The sequence below is a fragment of the Anguilla anguilla genome, chromosome 8, assembly GCF_013347855.1.
Source record: "Anguilla anguilla isolate fAngAng1 chromosome 8, fAngAng1.pri, whole genome shotgun sequence".
In the NCBI taxonomy this organism is placed as follows: Eukaryota; Metazoa; Chordata; class Actinopteri; order Anguilliformes; family Anguillidae; genus Anguilla; species Anguilla anguilla.
In genome coordinates, this window is record NC_049208.1 from 27,809,234 (window position 1) to 27,828,491 (window position 19,258).

The 19,258-nt window shown below is 42.9% G+C and overlaps 1 protein-coding gene across 1 annotated transcript in view; it reads left to right on the top strand.

Moving 5' to 3' along the window:
• csmd2 (CUB and Sushi multiple domains 2) overlaps positions 1–19,258 on the top strand; it is a 260,284-nt gene that overhangs the window by 64,833 nt on the left and 176,193 nt on the right. Inside the window, exon 4 of the mRNA XM_035429807.1 lies at positions 13,469–13,663. Coding sequence (XP_035285698.1) covers positions 13,469–13,663 — 195 coding nt within the window. The remainder of the gene's footprint in view (positions 1–13,468; positions 13,664–19,258) is intronic.

Genomic DNA, 19,258 nt, shown 5'->3' on the forward strand with positions numbered 1-19,258 from the left:
AACATTATGCATAACATTTTGGAGGGATAATGCCATTGAGTCTTCTGTAAAAGGGGGCAAGGGCAAAAAAAATAAAAATAATAAAAGACCACAACCTGTTGGACAAACACATTACACACCACGTTCAATTGTCAATTATATTTGGGTAATTACAAAGCAATCAATTCATCTACTAGGCATCAAGTGCTTACACACAATCACTTTCTCTGGGTTTCTTCTCATATAGGTGAACACTTACTTTTATGGGGCTGACCTCGGAGAGGGGGGAAACGAAATTTATTTCAGCAACGATAAAGAACCTGTTCATGAATTGGCAGGGACCTTACAGCTTGTGAGGTGGATAGCCTATCTTTTGTTGGAAGCCTTCCCCCGATGCCAGGAAATTCTTATATAACAGGCAGATAAGTCAGCGCTGCTTTGTTTCCATGATGGAATTATTAGCACATTGTCCTCCATTGTGTCTCTCCCTGAACTAGACCCACAATGCATTGCGGTGCCTGAATATGGCTTCTCGCTTAAAATGTCCATTAACAAATTGAAAAAAGTAAAATCAAGGGAACAAAAATAACAAGACAAATAAACTCAGCCAATGTTTAAGCAGGCCTGAGATTAATAATGTTCTGATGGAAAAACCCATGACAGAGAGAGTAAATGAAGCCAGTAAAGTGTCTCTAATCCAGTGGACTGGCTGGTCCTCTCAATCACTGGGGCTGACAGTGTGCGGGGAGAAATTTGTTTATTGCCTTCGAAGAGTCGTGGGATCGACAGCATCTAGGGAAGAGAAAGCCCTAATTAATGAAGTAGATTCATTAACAGGCTTAATGAGTGCTGTCAGTCTTAAGCCCTTCTTCGGAATGGCTGCATCCAAACATGAAAGGTGCAATATATATTTTGCACTCCTGACTTGAAGTATGAAGTTTGTTTATTTTTTCAAGCTTTAAAAATATGTCAGTAATCTCCAGTAAGGTAAGGTTTATAAGATTAGGCTTTTACATTTGATGTCCCCCAAAATAAAAATAAAAACACTTTCTTTGTGTTCACATTTAATCTGGATTGGTTATCAGCATTGTATCAAACATCAGGATTACTGCTCTTGTTTACAGACTTTTAATTTTCATACATCTCCTACCTTGCTTCTAGATGTCTCTTTTTGCACAGTTGGGCTTTAGGCTGGTATTAGAGACATATCTGGATTAGGATGTCATTGTTACCACATCTGCTGTAGAAATGTGATGACATTTTTTCTTCACGCGCTGCACCGGCACTGTCATCAAGGATTCTTCGCATTTTTGAAATGCCTAAAACAGCCATTTTGCGGCTCCAGGGTAAGCTTCTGGGAGATTAAAAAGTGATATGGTGTAATGGCCAGTCTTGACTTTCCTATTCACAGGCATGTTCGGTTGTCATCGCCCACATGTGATATTGCTTTCTGAGTGAATGTGAAATTCCTGAAGGTCCCTTATTGCCAGATGCGGTAATAGGTGGGGTGCTTGAAGTGGAGAGGGAGGCTGTGTGCATTAGCGGTCTTTCCTTTCATTAGCCGGGGAAGGCGGGCCATTTAGCTCTTCTGCTGGGAGTGTTTTGAGAGGAGCTGACGCTCTGGTGCCGGGGTAAGGAAGACCCGGGGAGGCCGTGCGGCAGATGTGAGATGGTCTTACAGGTCAGCGGGATTGAGAACGGCGTGTTCAACCGGGAGACGGTGTTGAGGGAAGTGTATTCCGCTCCGCTCTGTGCTCGTTCAGCTGATAACGTCTGACAGGTGATTTATAGAGGGAGAAAAATGAGCTTTTCCTGCTCCTGCACTTCGTCCTCCACGGCTACAGCAGCCTTATTTACTGGAGAAAATTCCACAGAACTAAAACCAATCGGTTTCCGCCGTACATAGCGCCGGGTATGTGTCATTGTCACTGAGGCCAGATTCCGGGTGATAAAGTGTCGACTCTGGGGAGGGAAGAGGGAAAGAGAGAGTGCGGGGGGTGACGTGCTGAAATTTCTTAGAAAATGGAAAGCCTGCGAGGGTGTATGGCTGTTTCCGGTTTGATTGACACGCTACAGGGGTAATCAGACTCGTCGTCAACAGGAACACAGATGGGGGGTCTGGCGCTGAATGTTCCGACGACTGCCGGGGAGCCGCCTGTCGCCACGTCACCGCCGCTCACGTCCTGTCATCCCACTTCCTGTCATGGAGCTCCAGCTCCTTCCCCGCCACCCTGCATACGACTGTGCATCAGGTGCAGAGACGGTGACATGGACTCCAAAAAAATGAATAAATAAAAATAAGAGGAAAATCACAGGACATGTTGACGTGTGTACACACAATCACAATCAACTGTGCAGACAAATGAGGGTTACGTATTGTGAGTGTTTTTAGGGGCTCGTGGAAGGTGTGATGCTACCAAACATGGTTTAACTCCTCATGCTTTCTGCTGTTCTCTGAAGGCAAAGCCAGCTGGGGTTAGGTCAGCAGCCAATGTGGGGAATGCGGAGGTCGGTTCTGTTCTCCCATTCTGGAGCTCAAAAAAAAAAAAATCCCGCCCTGATTTACACGCTGGGGTCGTGGATCGTCCCTGCGGAGGTGCGGTCGCCGCGCGTTGACCTGCCGCCATTAGCCTCTAGCCTAATTGTTATTAATGCGGCTCGGGGTAGGTGCTACTCGTGTGTTAAATCACTTTTAGTGGAGGGTAGCAGCGCTCCACTATTTATCAAGCGTCGGTGCCAGAGCATATAGATAAGCAGGACCGCGGGAGAGGGCCGTGCTGCTTTGCCCGCCGCTCTTTCCCCTGCAGAGGTCACCGGCAGAGGGGCACTTGCCCTGATCCATTCCGTTATGCTTGTGTCACATGACTCCCATCCATCTCAATCTGTGTGTCAGTCAGTGCTTCTGTACATTATGGGGCTCTTTTCTCTGAACTATAAACCATTAAAAACATTGAAGTGATGGGCGTGATTTTAGCCCATCACGGTCAGTGCAGTTTCTCTGATCGGTACCAACGTACCCATGACGTCTCTCTGACGCTAGCTACTTAAGCATTAGAACGAGACCCGGGATTTTTGATGTTGTGAAGTGACCCAGTGAACAGAGCACACGGATTCTTGCATTAGGAGCCGAATGTTTTGATAGAGGCAGAGTAGCATTACATGCCAGGATGTCTGATTCATTTTTTTTTTCCTCAAGCTTTGTCCTTTTTCCTCATGAAAATATTGAGCAATCCATTTCACACAGGTATTGTACTCGAGGAAATGCAACAGTGTGCAATCAGGTGCAAAGAGATTTGACAGTGCTTGTGTATGGGCTGGTGTGTGTGTGTGTGAGAGAGAGGGAGGGACATAAAGAGAACACTCTGTATCAAGTATATATATGTGAATATTATTATTATTATGATTATTATTATTATTATTATTATTATTATTTATCGGTTTATTATAGTGTTTTGGGTCATACTTGTTATGTTGTTTATGTGGTTATGTGGCCAAGAAAGCATATAGAGAGAAAGAGAGAGAGAGCGGGTGGGCAGTGGTGATGAAGGCAGAGGGCAACAGTCCTTTTTTGACAGCGAGATTGCAGGCATGGAAAAGCAGGTGCGTGCTGGCTAACACAGCCCATTCACATCCTGTCAAGATAAGTGCAGCGAGCCAGCCGACTCTTTAGGTAGTCACAATCTGTTGCCGCTCAGCTTTAATTACCGAGCACATTACCTTGGGGAGGTGTGCCCTGAGGCCCTCCATCAAAGCATACCAAGCTGTGCCCAGGGAGCGTAGCGTGGGATTCTGGAGGGGAGGAGAAATAAACATGGCTGGTTTTGTAGACCCAGCCTCCTGAGGATCCTGTCTGGTATTTTTTGTTTGTTTTTTTTTTTTTTGTTTGGTTGCTTGTTTGTTTTGGGACTTTGGTCACCAAGGAGAGGAAGTTAGCCGAACAGATTTGGTTTGGTGATTTTAACCGTACGTCCCCACAACTTTCATATCACTGTAGATGGACTGTAGATGAAGGAAGGTGGGCATTAAATGTCGGTACACAAATATTGCGCATTTTCGGTGCGTCTGAGTTTTTTTCCAGGCAGTCTGCCTCTTTGTAAGTGATTCCAAGTGTTAAGTAGAATCACTTCCAGTTAAGTGTGGATGCGTTTTCGTTGTTGCTCATTCATTTGGATTTCAGAAGTCCCTTATTCGAATATCAAGGTTTGGCTTCCAAAAACTTGAAGCCAAACGTGAAGCCAAATGAGCTGAAGAAGTGCTCAAGCACATATATTTAACAACTTTGGCTCAGGGATTTGTCTTTTTTTTGCCAAACTAGATAGCTGATTCATCACATTAACCCGAGGCAGCTGAAGAAGGTGAGACCTCAGAAGTGTAAATAGCCTTTCTTGCACAACTGAATTTTGCAGTACAGAAATGCATCGTCATTAGCTAGAGTACCCTTCTTATCGCTGCCCATGTATCACAAATGCAGCTCATTTACATAAAGAAATCCCTCAGTGCCCAAATGCAAAGGTGTTAACCATATCTCAACAATATCTACTAGCAAAGGGCATCAGAGACTGAGATTATACATCGTGCGGGGACGGAGTGTGGCACAGTGGGTAAGGAACTGCGCTCGTAACCGAAAGGTCGCAGGTTCGAATCCCGGGTAAGGACACTGCCGTTGTACCCTTGAGCAAGGTACTTAACCTGCGTTGCTTCAGTATATATCCAGCTGTATAAATGGATACAATGTAAAGTGCTATGTAAAAAGTTGTGTAAGTCGCTCTGGATAAGAGCGTCTGCTAAATGCCTATAATGTAATGTAATGTAATGTGCCAGGATGATGATATCTCCACAGGCTTCTGCTTGGTGGTTTGGTAGCTGGTTCATGCAATCAAATGAAATGCATGAATCAATGTCTGCAGAGTGCTGTGCTGTAGCAACGCTGCAGCCTTTTTGTGTTTCAGTCAAAGGGCCAAAGTACCCTTATAGGATTCCAGCTCACCTGTATGAGTGTGTATGAGCACAGGGGATGGAGGTGCCGATCAATTACTGAGCTTTTAAAGGAATCATCCGTGAACACGAAACCAGTAATACGGTGAGAAATAATTCAAAAGGGTGGTGATATTTTATATCGAAGGGGAAAAGCAATTGGCCGTCAAACAGAACGCAGAGTTATTAATGCGGGCGGGAGGCTCTGCTGCGGAATTCCCCTCTTTAGTCAGCGTACAGGTGGAGCCGTTAGCATTAGAACACAAAGAGGACTTTCAGAATGGAGCGAGTTCAGCAGTTTTGCAGCCTTAGAGGGAGCGGGCGAAACGACTCTCCATCCACCCTGATATCCGCGCTCTGGCTCAGCATTCCCAGGTGGTCCTGGTTGTTCGTTGCCGTGGCAACCCGGAGAGCGGAGCTGAGGCAGAGCGCCACGGCGGGCTCCTGCATAAATATATAAACGGGAACGAATCGCTTACTGCGTCGTGCCGGCATATACACCTTGCAGGTGTGCATAAGCAAAGAAAAAACTAAACAAAAGCGTAGCAAACAGGAAGTCAGATGAAACTCCTCCCCCCCAGCTGGTTCTGACAGGTGGTGCAGGAGTTCTCGGCCTCCTTTGCGCCTCCCTCTCTCCAGTGCCTCCCTGCGCTCTCAACTGGCCTCCTACTGGATACCCGGCTCGCTCACACTTCTCCCACTTGACGCGATAGCATGGGGAGGTGTGGAACACTCAGTTGACTCTAATAGAATGCGATTGTTTCATGTTTTAATCACGGCACGTGACGGTAGGAATAGGTGACGGGCCGTACCGGAGCAGCAACCGCACTTCTCCACGAAGAGCGCTTGACTGGCTCCGCACTCCAGCAGCTCCTCTTAATTAAAAGTTAGCAGTGGGCCCGCCTGGCCTTATTAAGAAGTGCATCTCCTTCTGGGGGAAGAGTGAGTGCATTGTCACTGCTGCTTGCTGACTCGTTTCACATTCAGCGTGATGAATATCCGCGTCACATCTCAGTGAGCTGTCACCGTACCAGAGTCACTAGGGGCCCATCTGGACAGCACTGCGACGGAAGTTTCTCTCAACTGTTAAAAAGATGACTGATATATAGAGAGGACTGACCAGCAAACACTACCATACACACACACACACACATATGTGCACACCCACGCACACTCACGCATGCACATGTACACACACACTCGCACACACACACAACAGGCCTATGATGAAACTGATTTGGGGGATAGGACACGTTTGCAAAAGGTAGCTCAGATAAGACTCCCGATATCGCAACAGGGAGTTGCTCTGGAGAAGTGTAGCATTATTCCACAGAGAAACCGTTTTTGATGGTTGGAGAAAAGGATTAATATTTCTTACAGCCTTTCCCAAGACCAAGGCATCGCACATTATTGCATTTCAGACATCTATATTAATGTTCATCACTTTTGTTATTTGGGTTTTGATGCCTGTCGGATTGTGTTTCTGTGGCATTGCCCTTGTCTCTGCTGGAAAGCAATGTGTATATACTGTATATGTTTGTGTTTGCGTGAGCGCATGCATACGGGCGTGCGTGTGTGCGTGCTCTCCATGCCATTACTTGAGCTGTCCAACTCTCAGAATTTGGGGCTTTCATATAGACTGGATCTTGCTGCTGAGAAGCAGAGATACTAACTCTTTGGAGGGCTGTACCTGGTGCATACTGTTCTGCCCAATCCTTACTGCCCACTCACAGAAATCCATTTACAAGAAACTGCTGTGCAGTACAGTGCTGTCTGAAGAGTCACAAGGGCACTGAGTGCTTCAAGTGAGACACAGGGATATGATCTTGGTAGTATAGACCAAAAAATGGGAACCTCAGCTATCACTACAGCACACATTCTATTTAACAAATTTGTCCAACCATTGTATTTCTATATCGGTTAACAAGCTAATTTTTAATCTCAGTCAACCTTCATGGAGGCCAGCGATGCCTCATAACTATTTTATCAGTCAGTTGACCTATTGATTTAATTGCACCATAAGATTTAAACAATTTTGTTTTTGTATTTATAAACATTATTATAGGGTCTTACAAGTCCATATGTGGTACTGCTAATTGCTTATTTTGTCAGTTTTTTTTTTCTTCTGTGCAGATAAATTGGTACCTTTGTGAATAATATTTAATGCATGCTTTAATGCTGTCCTGCGAGCTGAGAGGAAAAAAAAGCATTTATTAGTGGGTCAGATTCCTGGGTGTTGTATGGAGTGTTTCATCACCTGAGAGAAAATAACAGTATCCCTGGCCTCCAAGTCCTAGTTCTGTATCACTCACCTCACTGACAGTTTTGAAAAATGCTCAAACCTAAATTGAATTGGCTTGGAGGGTCTTGCAACATCTGATCATTTAAAACTACACCAAAAAAAGGAATCAAAGACATGACATGATAAACTGTGCACCAAATTCAAAAGCGCTGGAATTTAACAATTGCACCACCAGAGTAACCATTTTATGATGCATTCATATTGTGCTAATTTTTCACAGCATCGTAAAGGAGGAACAATCTCCTCAATCATTACCAATATGTAGCACCCACATGGATGACAGGCATATCTGCTTTTTCCTCTGAATGTCCCTCATGCATTAACTTAGATGGGAAGAAGAGCACCACGTGGGTTAATATGAAGCATTAACAGGTCAAATTGAGAGCTAAATTGGGAATTTGGCAAAGACACCAGAAAGCCCCTTTTTCTTGGCTGTAAGACCCATGGAATTTCTAATGATCGTGCTGTGACATGTCCTATTCAAAAGACAACTCCTCCTGTTGTACAGTGTCCCTGTCACTGACCTGTGACATATCTTAGTAGGGAAAAAATTCCACGCACAAAATCAGTCATGATTTCCTCAATGGGAACAGGAATGAGCAGGGCCGTTTGAAGATTTTTAACACTCTGGAGAGTTTAAGCTGTTTTTGCAATTCAGAGTCAAGAGCAGACACAACAGCAATTATGAGACGCCGATGTTTGCAATTAATTGGCTGTCAGAATGCTGCTTCCTTGGCGTATTGTACTGCACTTGGGTGAAGAGACTAAAGCAATAGATTAGTGAATATACAGTAATTGTATATTCCTGTCAAGCTTTCTAGCCAATTATCGACATGGATTACCACAATTGTACAGATAACCATGTCTACAGTTTATAGAACCAGCAGCAAAAGATGCTTAATTGCATGTTCTTTATAGGCTATCTAAGGTCTTTCCACAAGGGATGGAAAAAAATGCACAAAACTTTTTTCAAGCCAGATTTCTACATTTTCTTGGAGGAAAACAGAAGTGCATCTAAGGAAAGGTTTAGTTGGAGTCACTGAGTATGTACTGCACCAGTGCTTGTTATAGTATGTCCACCAAACAGTTTTCCAGGGTTTATTGTCTCATATAAGCACCAAGTTTTCTTTTAAAACCCGCTCCTTCCATTCAGAAATCCGTTCCCTGCTGACGCAAGACAGAAGCAATATGAGACTTTCTGAGAATAACCAGGGGTATGGAAGAGAAATCAAAATGAGTGGTGGTCAGGGTAGTCCATGACACGAGAATACATACCATTTTCATTTTTCATTTGACTTTATTTTGGAAAGGCGTGACAGAATCCCCCTCTCAATTTAGGGGCGTTCAGAGACTTCACACTGTAGAAGATTGATTCCGCAGATTTAATGCTTTACTGCACAAAACAGGGGCACGGAGGGAAACATAACTTTTCTTAAGATGCTGTCAACTGACAAAAAAGGCTCTGTTAAAACTCAACAGGGATGAGACAATGCAAAATCAATGAAGTCAGAACAACAGATCTTGCTATCTTTGAACTCATCTTTCTACTCAAAGAAGAGTGGCACTAGCCATTAGCTGTTGTTGTCACTTTTTGAATGAAAGTCCTTGTGCTTAAAGAACACTTTCATCTCTGGTTTCAGCCCTCATTTGCACATTGATTTCAACTGAAACATGAAACTACAGGCGTGCAGTTTGTGGAGATTTTGTATAATTACATTTTGTTTAATGTCTGGGATGTGTGGTTATATTTACAGATACACAGTGGAACTTGATCAGGATTTCTTCCATCTATGTACTCCTTGGTGTCAGGATGTTTACCACCATAAAATGTATAGCACACAAATAAATCAATTAATACATTAATAAATAACCACACACATAGCACTGACATGATCTGCAGTGGGTCTTGGCATGTTCATTCAATATGTTGTTCATAATATAGCTAAGAAAGGCATGTACATTGGCAGCAAAGACACAGCATTGTAGTAGAGGACTCCAGACAAGGCTGGAACAGGCTGGTGTCAGAATATGACATTTTCCCTCTGGAATGTAGTGTAGAGTGACAAATGGAACATGATTTCAACAAGGACTTCTTTCAACAAATCTGTGTGTGTATTCAAACCATGCACAGCCTGTTCTGAATCCATCTCAACCAAGACAGTTTTTAATGCTGGTGGTCCTTAAACTTTATTTGTGTAAGTCATCTCACTTTGTTTCTGCTGTCAAATGCCAGAGTGTACTGTAAGTCTAGTTCTAGCCCCTTTATTCTGTTAGCATGTTGTATGTCACCATTTAATCTGCTAAAATAGATATAGATTCAAATTATACACAAGGTCACAAAGACCCATGCTAGCTTAGTAGTCTTTAAGTATTTATTGATATTTTATAAATATCAATAATGTGCATTTGGACTGAGGTTTGGCTCCAGTTTTCATCGAAATAAGATGGATTGTATCTGAAGAGCTCTCCAAATAAGGCAAACTCCATAAAAGTTGGTTGTGCATTTTCTGTAGTTATGTTTTGTTGCAGCAAACCCAACAGGTGATTAGTATTGAATATGCGTTGCTCATAAAATGCCATTCGGGATGACACCTCCGAACATTAAACAAATTTATTTTCTCACCAATCCTGAAGTGAGGTGACGTGAATTGCTAGACGTTGTCTGGGAGACCGATAGAAAGAGAGTGCATTGATTGAATTCTGCTTGACAAAGCAGAAACTGCTTATTGAACTAATGCAGCTGGACGCTGGGATCAATTTCACAATGTCACTTCCAAAGTGATGAAAAAAGTGCAGACGTATTTATGCGGGGGATTCAAATCATTCGCATTCTCTCTTTTTTTCCCCCGGATCTAAAGAAAAGACGGAGTGTCACTTCAGCCGACTGCATGATGCGCAGAACTTAATTATAATCCAGGGAGAGTCATTTTGCTGGTTGCGGTGTGTGAAGGTGCAACAGCAGGAGCGATAGCCGCGCGGTTAGCGTCGAGCGTTAGCGTCGGGGCCGACTCCGCCATCTGTTTCCCTCGTTTCTCCGCTCCCCGGTATCGACAGGCGGCCTCAATCACCATTAATCATAATAAGCGAGGCGATCGTCTGTTTGCGCTGAACGGGAGAGACGGGGCGGCGGTGCTGGCGCTGTGAATCCCCCCCCGACAGACGCGCGTGGCGTTCGAGCTGACACGTTTCTGGTGGGGCGTAGGGAGATAAATCAGGCGGCGCGCGAAGCCACGCCCGTCTGGCGGTCGTGCGGATGCACCCCTCTTATCCTTTTTATTCCCGCTGCTATTATGAAAGCGGGCAGACCCTCCTCCGTGATCCCAGGAGCCAGAGGGGGGCGTTGGCTGGGAATTTCAGAGAGATGTGCAAGGCGATGGGACAATGCTGTAGAATGTTTGTGGGGCTTTTGGTGATTATGTTGCGCTGTCTGTATTGTTCGCTTAGTATTACCCTTGAGAACTGCAGGTAGATTACTGATTATGTTTTTATTCATTCATTTATTTATTTATTAAGATCATTTTTGGTAATTCAGTGTGAAATGAACATATCTCTTTTTCAGAAGCTTAAGCATACAGCATAGTAACATTTCTACATTTAATTGATTTTGAGATTGTTTTTTGGGATTTAAGACAAATCCCAAAAAATAATGTTTTCACCGTACCCCTGGAAAAGTAAATGAGAGAATAAATTAGTTTTGTTTTCTCCTAATGAAATCTAAAATCGCATGTAACATGGATGAACAATTTTCAACGCTCTGATGCTTAATTTATTGGAGACACAACTGGCTTACATATACAGCTTTCCAACTATTTTCGGTGTGTGGGAAGCTCTCTCCAAACTGCTTAATGAGTGCTTGCACCACCATGTGTGGATGTGCGCTATTTTAGGTATACAGGTACTGTGAGATGACATGGTGTTGTAAGTGGGATCACACTATCTAGCTTGGAAAGTGATGGTCCATAGTGAGTCTTGTTATAAGTTATTTTTGGCGGTGCCTGGCAACAAGGGGGTGTGTTTGTTGGTTGTTGGGCGGAGGACGGGGGGGTTTGTGATGGACGATGGGCCTTTCTTGCTTTTTCAGCACTTGGGCAGGAAATAGGGTCTCTGAAAATGCTTAAGCCAGTCAAACAGCTCAGGCGCAGCTGTCAGGCCCAGAGACTTCCGTGAAATATGGACTAGTGATGACAAATGTGGTGGCACCAGTGGGGAGTGCGATATAATAGAAAGGACCCACGTGACAGAACGGTCCTATGTGGAATGTATCAGGTCGCCTCAGGCTCTTTGCTTTTTTATTTTTAGAGAGAATTTTATGTCTGGGTAAGAATTTTGGCTACTATTTTTATGTTTTTGTTATCAAGGGTAGATTCTTGCCTGCACTACCCTAAGTTATGGTAATAATCGGAGACTGACCATATAGTAGATAAATCAATACTTAGTGCATCACGCTCAAGTCTGTCAGTGAGGTTTTTTTTTTTTTTGACAAAAAGACCAACATGCTCTCCCTACAGAAGTATATTGCGTTTGTTTATTATATTTTATTACATTTAAGCATTGTTTTTGGTTTTCAGAACAGTCATGGGCACAGAAAAAAAAAAAGTTTAAGAAAAATGGTTCTTTGTTTTCTGTATTATTATTTATGAAGTGCAAGCGTGACAGCTGTGCATTTCTAGTAGGAAAAATGAAAAAAAAAAATCACCCGTATAATATGTTCCTAATCAGCGGTGATGCAATGCATTCAGAGTTCTCTTGCCTCCTCAGCACTGGATGGATAACGCCATTGGCAAGTGCATTTTGCGTGCCTAATCACGTACTATAAGGAGAGCTGGGAGTCGGGGGTGTGGTCAGGGGTGGGGAGCACTGTGGCTGCTATGGCTGTGCTGTGGATTGCACCATGCTATGGGCCTCGTAGCGATGTATGCTAATGCGTACCCACAATAGGTAGCGCCATGGCCTCGGTAGCCTTAGAGAATGTAGCGCAGTACCGATTAAACGTGAAATTATTCCCGTCTGGCACACAGTAGGCGATTCAGAGGGCAGGGTTCGTCATAACACGGTTTAATCCCCGCGTGCCCACGCAGCAGAAACCCGCTCCCGGCGGCGTGGAAGATTTTCCATGTTTGATTGACGAGTTGAGCCGTCAGTCCAGGAGCGCCGGGGCAAAAGCTCCGTGATCACATTGGGGAATAATTAGAAACATGACTTTGGGCTCGCTGCATATTAACACACAGCTGGTAGTCTCTCTAATGTTGGCTGTCAGCAGGACATGGCCTGTGTAAAGACTGGCCATTTAGACAGTTTTTTATTTTTTTTCAGTGCCTAGTTTAGGGGTGCTATACATCCAACATATTCTGAAATGTATAGATTAAAAAAATGAATTCCACAGAATACGTCATAATGATTTTCCTTATTAGTAAACAATGTCCATTTCATTTTCACTGTTTGTTTTTCCTGAATTTCCTGATTTTTTCCACAAAAGTGTAGTAGGATGTTCACCATTTCAGGAATGGATAGCTTGCGGAACACAGGTTGTGTTTTCAGCATTCATGAAACATTTTCACTCTTGTAATTCAAGAGTGACTCAAAACTTCAGTCATAAGTAGTTAGCTGACATTTCCTGGAAGGAATTGCTATTTTTTCACTCTTGACATTTAGATTTTTTTTTTTTAATGTTGTTGACAGTATATTTGATTGTCAATTATTTCTGAGTGGTCATTGCTCTCTAGAGGAGCACCTGTTTTCTAGGTGAATACTGCATTCATTTGGTATTAACACAGTAGTAGTAGTGGTAGTAGTTGTGACATTCATTATATTTTGTCCATTTTACCACGGGGATATGGTAAAATATATAAGTATGATTCTGTATCTTTTTTCCCTTTTGGTGGTTAGGAGTGATTGAATGGACAGCTCATTATACAATTCCCAAAATGAGGGTTGTATGATGAGGGGACGGCTGGTCAGTATTATGATAAATAACTCTCTTTGCAATTGATGACATTGCAGTCTTAGGCTCAACCCAGGCAAATCAGTTGAGTACAGCTTTCGTGTCTCCTGAAGCAGTAACATAAAATGACAAGAAAAATATCCTTGTTAGCATGGAGTGGACCTTGAGTTTGTTCAGAAACACACACACACACACACACACACACACAGTGGCAATGCCACGGCACTCTGACATTAAACTCTTTCTTCTGATTGGCTCATCTCTCCCTGCAGCCCTGCCCAGTTACACCTGCGGGAACCCGGGTCAGCTCCAAAATGGCCTGCAGCAAGGCTCCACCTTCAACATCGGAGAGAAGATTCGGTACAGCTGCAGTGCCGGGTACGTGCTGGAAGGACACACCGTCCTGTCCTGCATGGCCACCTCTGCTGGGACCGCTGCCTGGGACTTCCCCCTGCCCTACTGTCGAGGTGAGCCTGGCCTCTGGGCGGGTTTAATAGGGTTTGGGTACGCATATCATAACTGAAGAATCACACTGATGTGCCATACACCTACACTTCCAGTATTCACAATTGCCTATCAAGTGCAGTGTGGAGAGTAATTGGAATTTCTCCTGGACAGTGCTGAGGATGACACTAGAACCGCACTGGCCTTCATCAAAGCAAGGCAAGCTTTACATATGAGGCCTACCTTTACATTTCATTACAGCCATTTAGCAGACGCTCTTATCCAGAGCGACTGACACATCTCTTACATAACATTTACATTGCATCCATTTATACAGCTGGATATATACTGAAGCAGAGCAGGTTAAGTACCTTGCTCAAGGGTACAACAGCAGTGTCCTACCCAGGAATCGAACCTGTGACCTTTAGGTTACAGGACCAGTTCCTTATCCTACGCTATGCTACCTCTGCTTGATAAAAGACTGTCATTGTCTAAACTCAGTCCTTTGGTTGGGCGTAGTAAATTATCACCCTCCAGTGGGACTGGGATCCCACAGGTCCCTGAACCACCAGCTGCAGGGCAACATTTACTTAGATGGGGGTGGGGGAACATGGGCGAACATGAGAATGCGGGTGTGGTGCTGTACCGTCTAGGCCCGGCGGCAAGATTAGGGTCCCATGAGTTCTGAATGTGGACGTGAGACAGATTTAATCCTGCTGGGCATGGGACTGGGCTGTCAGAGAAGAGGAATGTGATTAAAAGTTGCACTGTGGAAAAACATTTTTCTACTGAAATTACATTACTAATGTTTGTCCGCTTGGAAAATTAGAAATACATGATATTATATTATCCAAGTAATGTTTGTGTTTACAAACTAATAGCTTTATTCAATTTGTTTAATATGAAAGCCTCCTGTTGATTTTTTTTCATTCTGTTTAATTCCGTATTAATTTGTCTGTTTATTTCCACATAAAGCCATTTAATATGTCTTTCCTGAACAATGCTTACATTGCACAACAACCCCTGGTAGTACTTATTTTGGTGAATCTATTGGCAGAACCAAAACCATCTATTGCTGTCTTTTGTGGGGCCCATAAAAAAACTGTTTCTGGCATGAGCAGAACTATGAAGAAATAAAAATGGCAGGATAGGTCAGCAATGTTGTGTGCGGGCGGAGCAGGTTGGATAAAACAGCTCCCTGCAAAGCCTCACCGTGATTCACCCCGTTTTGGCGGCTATGACAGAGTTTGGACTCCAATTAATTTACTCTCAATTGTGAGGATGACAGGTGGCTCTCGTGTCATAGCTATATTAGAGATAAGGCGGGGCCGTGTGGCACAGTGTGGAAGGTGAGACCTGGGTGTACGGATAAAAAGAATTGGGGGAGCGAAGCAAGCCTGTCGCGCTTTAGTGGCGATAACGGGGACCTGAATCTAAATTAGATCAGCCGGTGCAATCCTGGTGGAATGAATGACTCCTGTGTTTGTGTCAAGAACTTTAATGGGGATGGAACTGAATTTTCATGCATGCTCTTGTTTTTGAAACGCAGGTCATCTGCGGTTCGATAAAATATGACCTGAAAAGAACCATAATTAAATCTCTCCTCTTGCTACACTCGCTGCTTATATGCGGTGTCAATTTGTGCGCTCAGAATTCTATTACAGTTTCTAATGACAGTCAATGAGCTGCGTCCTAAGAGATGTCACTTTCAAATGAACACACAGACCCTTCACCATTCATAGGCTATTTAGTTTCTGTCCATTTTTTCAGCCCTTTTCTGACACTGTGTTTAATGTCTCGTTACACACTGAGCAGTATGGTGTGAGGGAAGGCCATCTGTGCCTAGGCTGGGAGTCAGGAAGACCTCGTATGGGCACACATGGTCAGGGGTAGAGTGCCAGGAAGGTACCCCTCACCCCTCCTAAAGCTGGTAACCAATGGTGTCGATGCTGCTCCATCCATATTCAAAAAAAAAAAAAAAAAAAAAAAAATTATGGGCTGTGACATGATTAAACAAATAAAATATTCATGAAGCGTGAAAAAACACGTAAATATTCCACTTTCATTGTGACAAATTACACGTCAACAGTTCTGAAACTAGCAATTTCCATCGCAATTAACTGTAGTCTTGCAGCACTATCTAAAAGCTGGCATGCATGCCTGAATACCGTTTCATAATGCATATGCATACTGTTAATGTCACTCCAATTACTGGCTCTCCCCATACGTTAAACTGCGAACTCAGGCGTCCAGATTGTTTGGATAACTTGGCACCATCTCCTTCTTAGGCGATTAGGTTTAGTAATGGGCCGTTCCCACTAGACACAGAATCTATCCTTCCTTTTGCCATTGCGTTAAGCTATCGCCCTCTCTCTGTCTCTCTCTCTCTCTCTCTCTCTCCCTCTTGCTCACTCGTTGGCTTTTTCTTCTTCATTCTCTTTTTCCCTTCCTCTCTGTCCTTCTCCTGCGGTAACTTTATTTTGATTTACATTGAATGCCTGATGCGTAAATTTAAGATCACATTTTCTCCTGCTTTAAGATAAAATAGCTTTTTTTCTTTCTTCCAACCAAAAAAAAAATTCCTGGCATATTTACCTAAGAACAAAAGAAGTACATATACAGGCCATGAATTCGGGGGGGGGGGGGGAAAGATCAGCTCTATTTTTGCATAGCAGCGTGACATTTCTGTTTTCCATCCTTATGAAAGCTTGTGTCAGCTGACGTGACTATGATAGTAAAGCTAGCTTTAACCCTATACAAGCACAGAGACCCTTTGTGATAGTAAAGCTAGCTTTAACCCTATACAAGCACAGAGACCCTTTGTGATAGTAAAGCTAGCTTTAACCCTATACAAGCACAGAGACCCTTTGTGATAGTAAAGCTAGCTTTAACCCTACACAAGGACAGAGACCTTTTGTTGCACAAACTCCTGTGAGGTATTTGGAGGGTGACATTAAAGTCGGCTTCTAACTCCTGATGCATGTGTTTGGACAAACTCCAGCCACTGGGGCAAAGACCGGATGCCCTTACTGTGTCACTCATTAAATGCATTGAGGAGCATTTAATCAACCAATTCTGGCCTGGTTCCTTTATTGCATGGAATGATCTTTTTCTTATTTATTTATTTATTTATTTATTGTATTTAAGTGTGTTCTTTCTACTGCACATGGAACAATGTAGGGAAAAAAAACTGCCAGCTACTTTATTGCAATCCTCTTTCAAGTGTCGGTCAGTTTGGAGAGTATACATTGATGCCATGAGCTCATTAATAAATAAATAAATAAAACAAGAGGGTGCAAATTGGAGTCATGGGTTTCTTTGCAAAGAGTCACCTATAAGACTATCTAATGGACCATCCTAATACAATGAAACTGCTTGCTGGAGTGAGGTGCTTGGCACTGCTGCTTGACAGGACACATTGGTTGTTACTGCAAATCATGATGCTGAGTGCAAGTGGGTTTTAACACGTAAATAGGCTGTAGGTTTGAATTGTAGGTAAGACAAATCAAAGAGGTGCACTTTACTTCGAAAGCGTGAGTATAATTTAAGAAATGGGATTTTGAAATGCTACAGTAAGCCAATCTGAGGAATTTCTTGGAAACCACAAGTGTTGGCTGAATATGAATAAAAACATACTTAAAACAAGCTACTAAATACGGAAGAAGACCACCAGTAGACATAATGAATAATATTGTATATATAGAGGGCACTTCCAGAAAGATCTGTAAATAAATAACCTTTACATTGTCATCAAAACCCTATCATGCATGAGAGGAACTTGGTATATCAGACATAAATAACAGCACCTTTTTATGTACTTGGTCAGCAGGTGCCTGTATCCAAGGCAAATTCTATGCTGTATTTTTAAGCACGTTATTTTGAGTATAAGGCTGCATGCTTACTGAAGCAGTTTATTTAATGAACCAAAGTGTTCAGCAACAGATCATCACCTGAGGTTTGAACATGAGAACCTTTAGTCACATGTACAGTTCCCTTAACTGATACATCGCACTGATGTCCACTCGATTGGACTGCAATCGCCATCTGTGTCATCTTTCCTAAGCTCTCAACACACAATCCTGTCAGTTCACGACAAGCTGGAATTTATTGGGGTCAAATTAATTTTCTACTACAGTACAAGAGACTATAAAGCAAATAGGGCTGTCTTTTCTACCTTTTCTAATCCACTCAACAAAATAAATTCAAGGAAAGGCACAGAACCTTTTCCGCCTAATCTTCAAAATCCATGTTAAATAAGCAGGTTTTGGTCAAACTGTCCACATTCTGCCATGCCTTGTGTAATGCCAATAGTAGGAGAAGGAAATATATTCCAGATGCCTTGAATACTCAATAGATAAATTCCGTAATCTATACCGTATCTGAAAGCATGGCAGCTGCATATATTACTTAACCCATTGCACAGATAATACCTTTGTTTTTCAGGGGGTCATGTTAAGAATTTCAAATAACTGCTCAACAAAAATTGTGTTTTTGGTATCACACCATATGTAATGGAATGGTTTGCACCCTGCATGTGATGAGATTCTGATTTTCATTTTTTTTTCATGTTTTTCTGCATCTGTAACCATGGATGAGCAGGGAAGAGCGGGGTTAAATGTAACACGGGGAAAAATGTAACACCAACCTTTTGGGAGGTTGCATCGAGCTTGAATGATTTATTTCAAGTTGAACAAGCAAAATTACCCTCTCTCTGTTTCCAAGGAATTGTGGGAGATTTCGTAGTGAATACTACAGAAGATATTGCCAAAAGTCTGTTTTGGCTATATGCAAGTGAATGTTCAGTTGTCATTTGCATGCTGAGGGGATAAATGTCTGTCTACAATTTGGCGTGGACAATGAGACATTATTATACCATTATTTGTGGTACATTGACACAGGATTAACATTGACAGACAACATTCAGGACAACCGTGCATTACGTTTTATGAACATAATTAAGATATTACGCTGAGACGTCCAGTATCTAGACTACTTCTACTACGTCACAGTGCCAAGCGCACACTTGAACAATGTTGTGCCAAGATCTCTTTTTTTCCCCGTGATATAGAGTAACAGTGACTTGGGAAAAGATATTATCCGCAAATACAATACAGATGCAGAATACAGGACCATAGTGACAGCTGTTATCACCTCTTTCATTGCACATTATTTTTTACCAAATAATGCCTTCACCCTTATGCATGGCAATGCAGCGAGGCCTGGGACTTTCCTGATAAGAAATGAAGGGAGTAAGGTGTGGTGGCCTCGCCTAACATGAAAGCGCGAAAGCACTTATGTGACTATCTGAACCGCCAACCGAATCATCAGCTCCCACGGCCTCCTATACAGCTGCCGCGTGCCTCTCTCATCGCTGAGTGGAATGTGATTTCCTATGGAGAAATAAACACTCCAGTCACAACGGTGGCTTTCCGCTCGTAATCGCTGAAAGTACAACAGGGAGGGCACATGGAGGTGCTCAAGCTGTTTCATTGTTGAAAAGGAGACTCGTTGTTTAATGACAGTTGATTTGACAATGTTTTTGTTAAATAATGTATAATGAATATCCTAACATTATGTGTAGCTGAGTCTGTGTATATGACAAATGGCAAACAGATGCA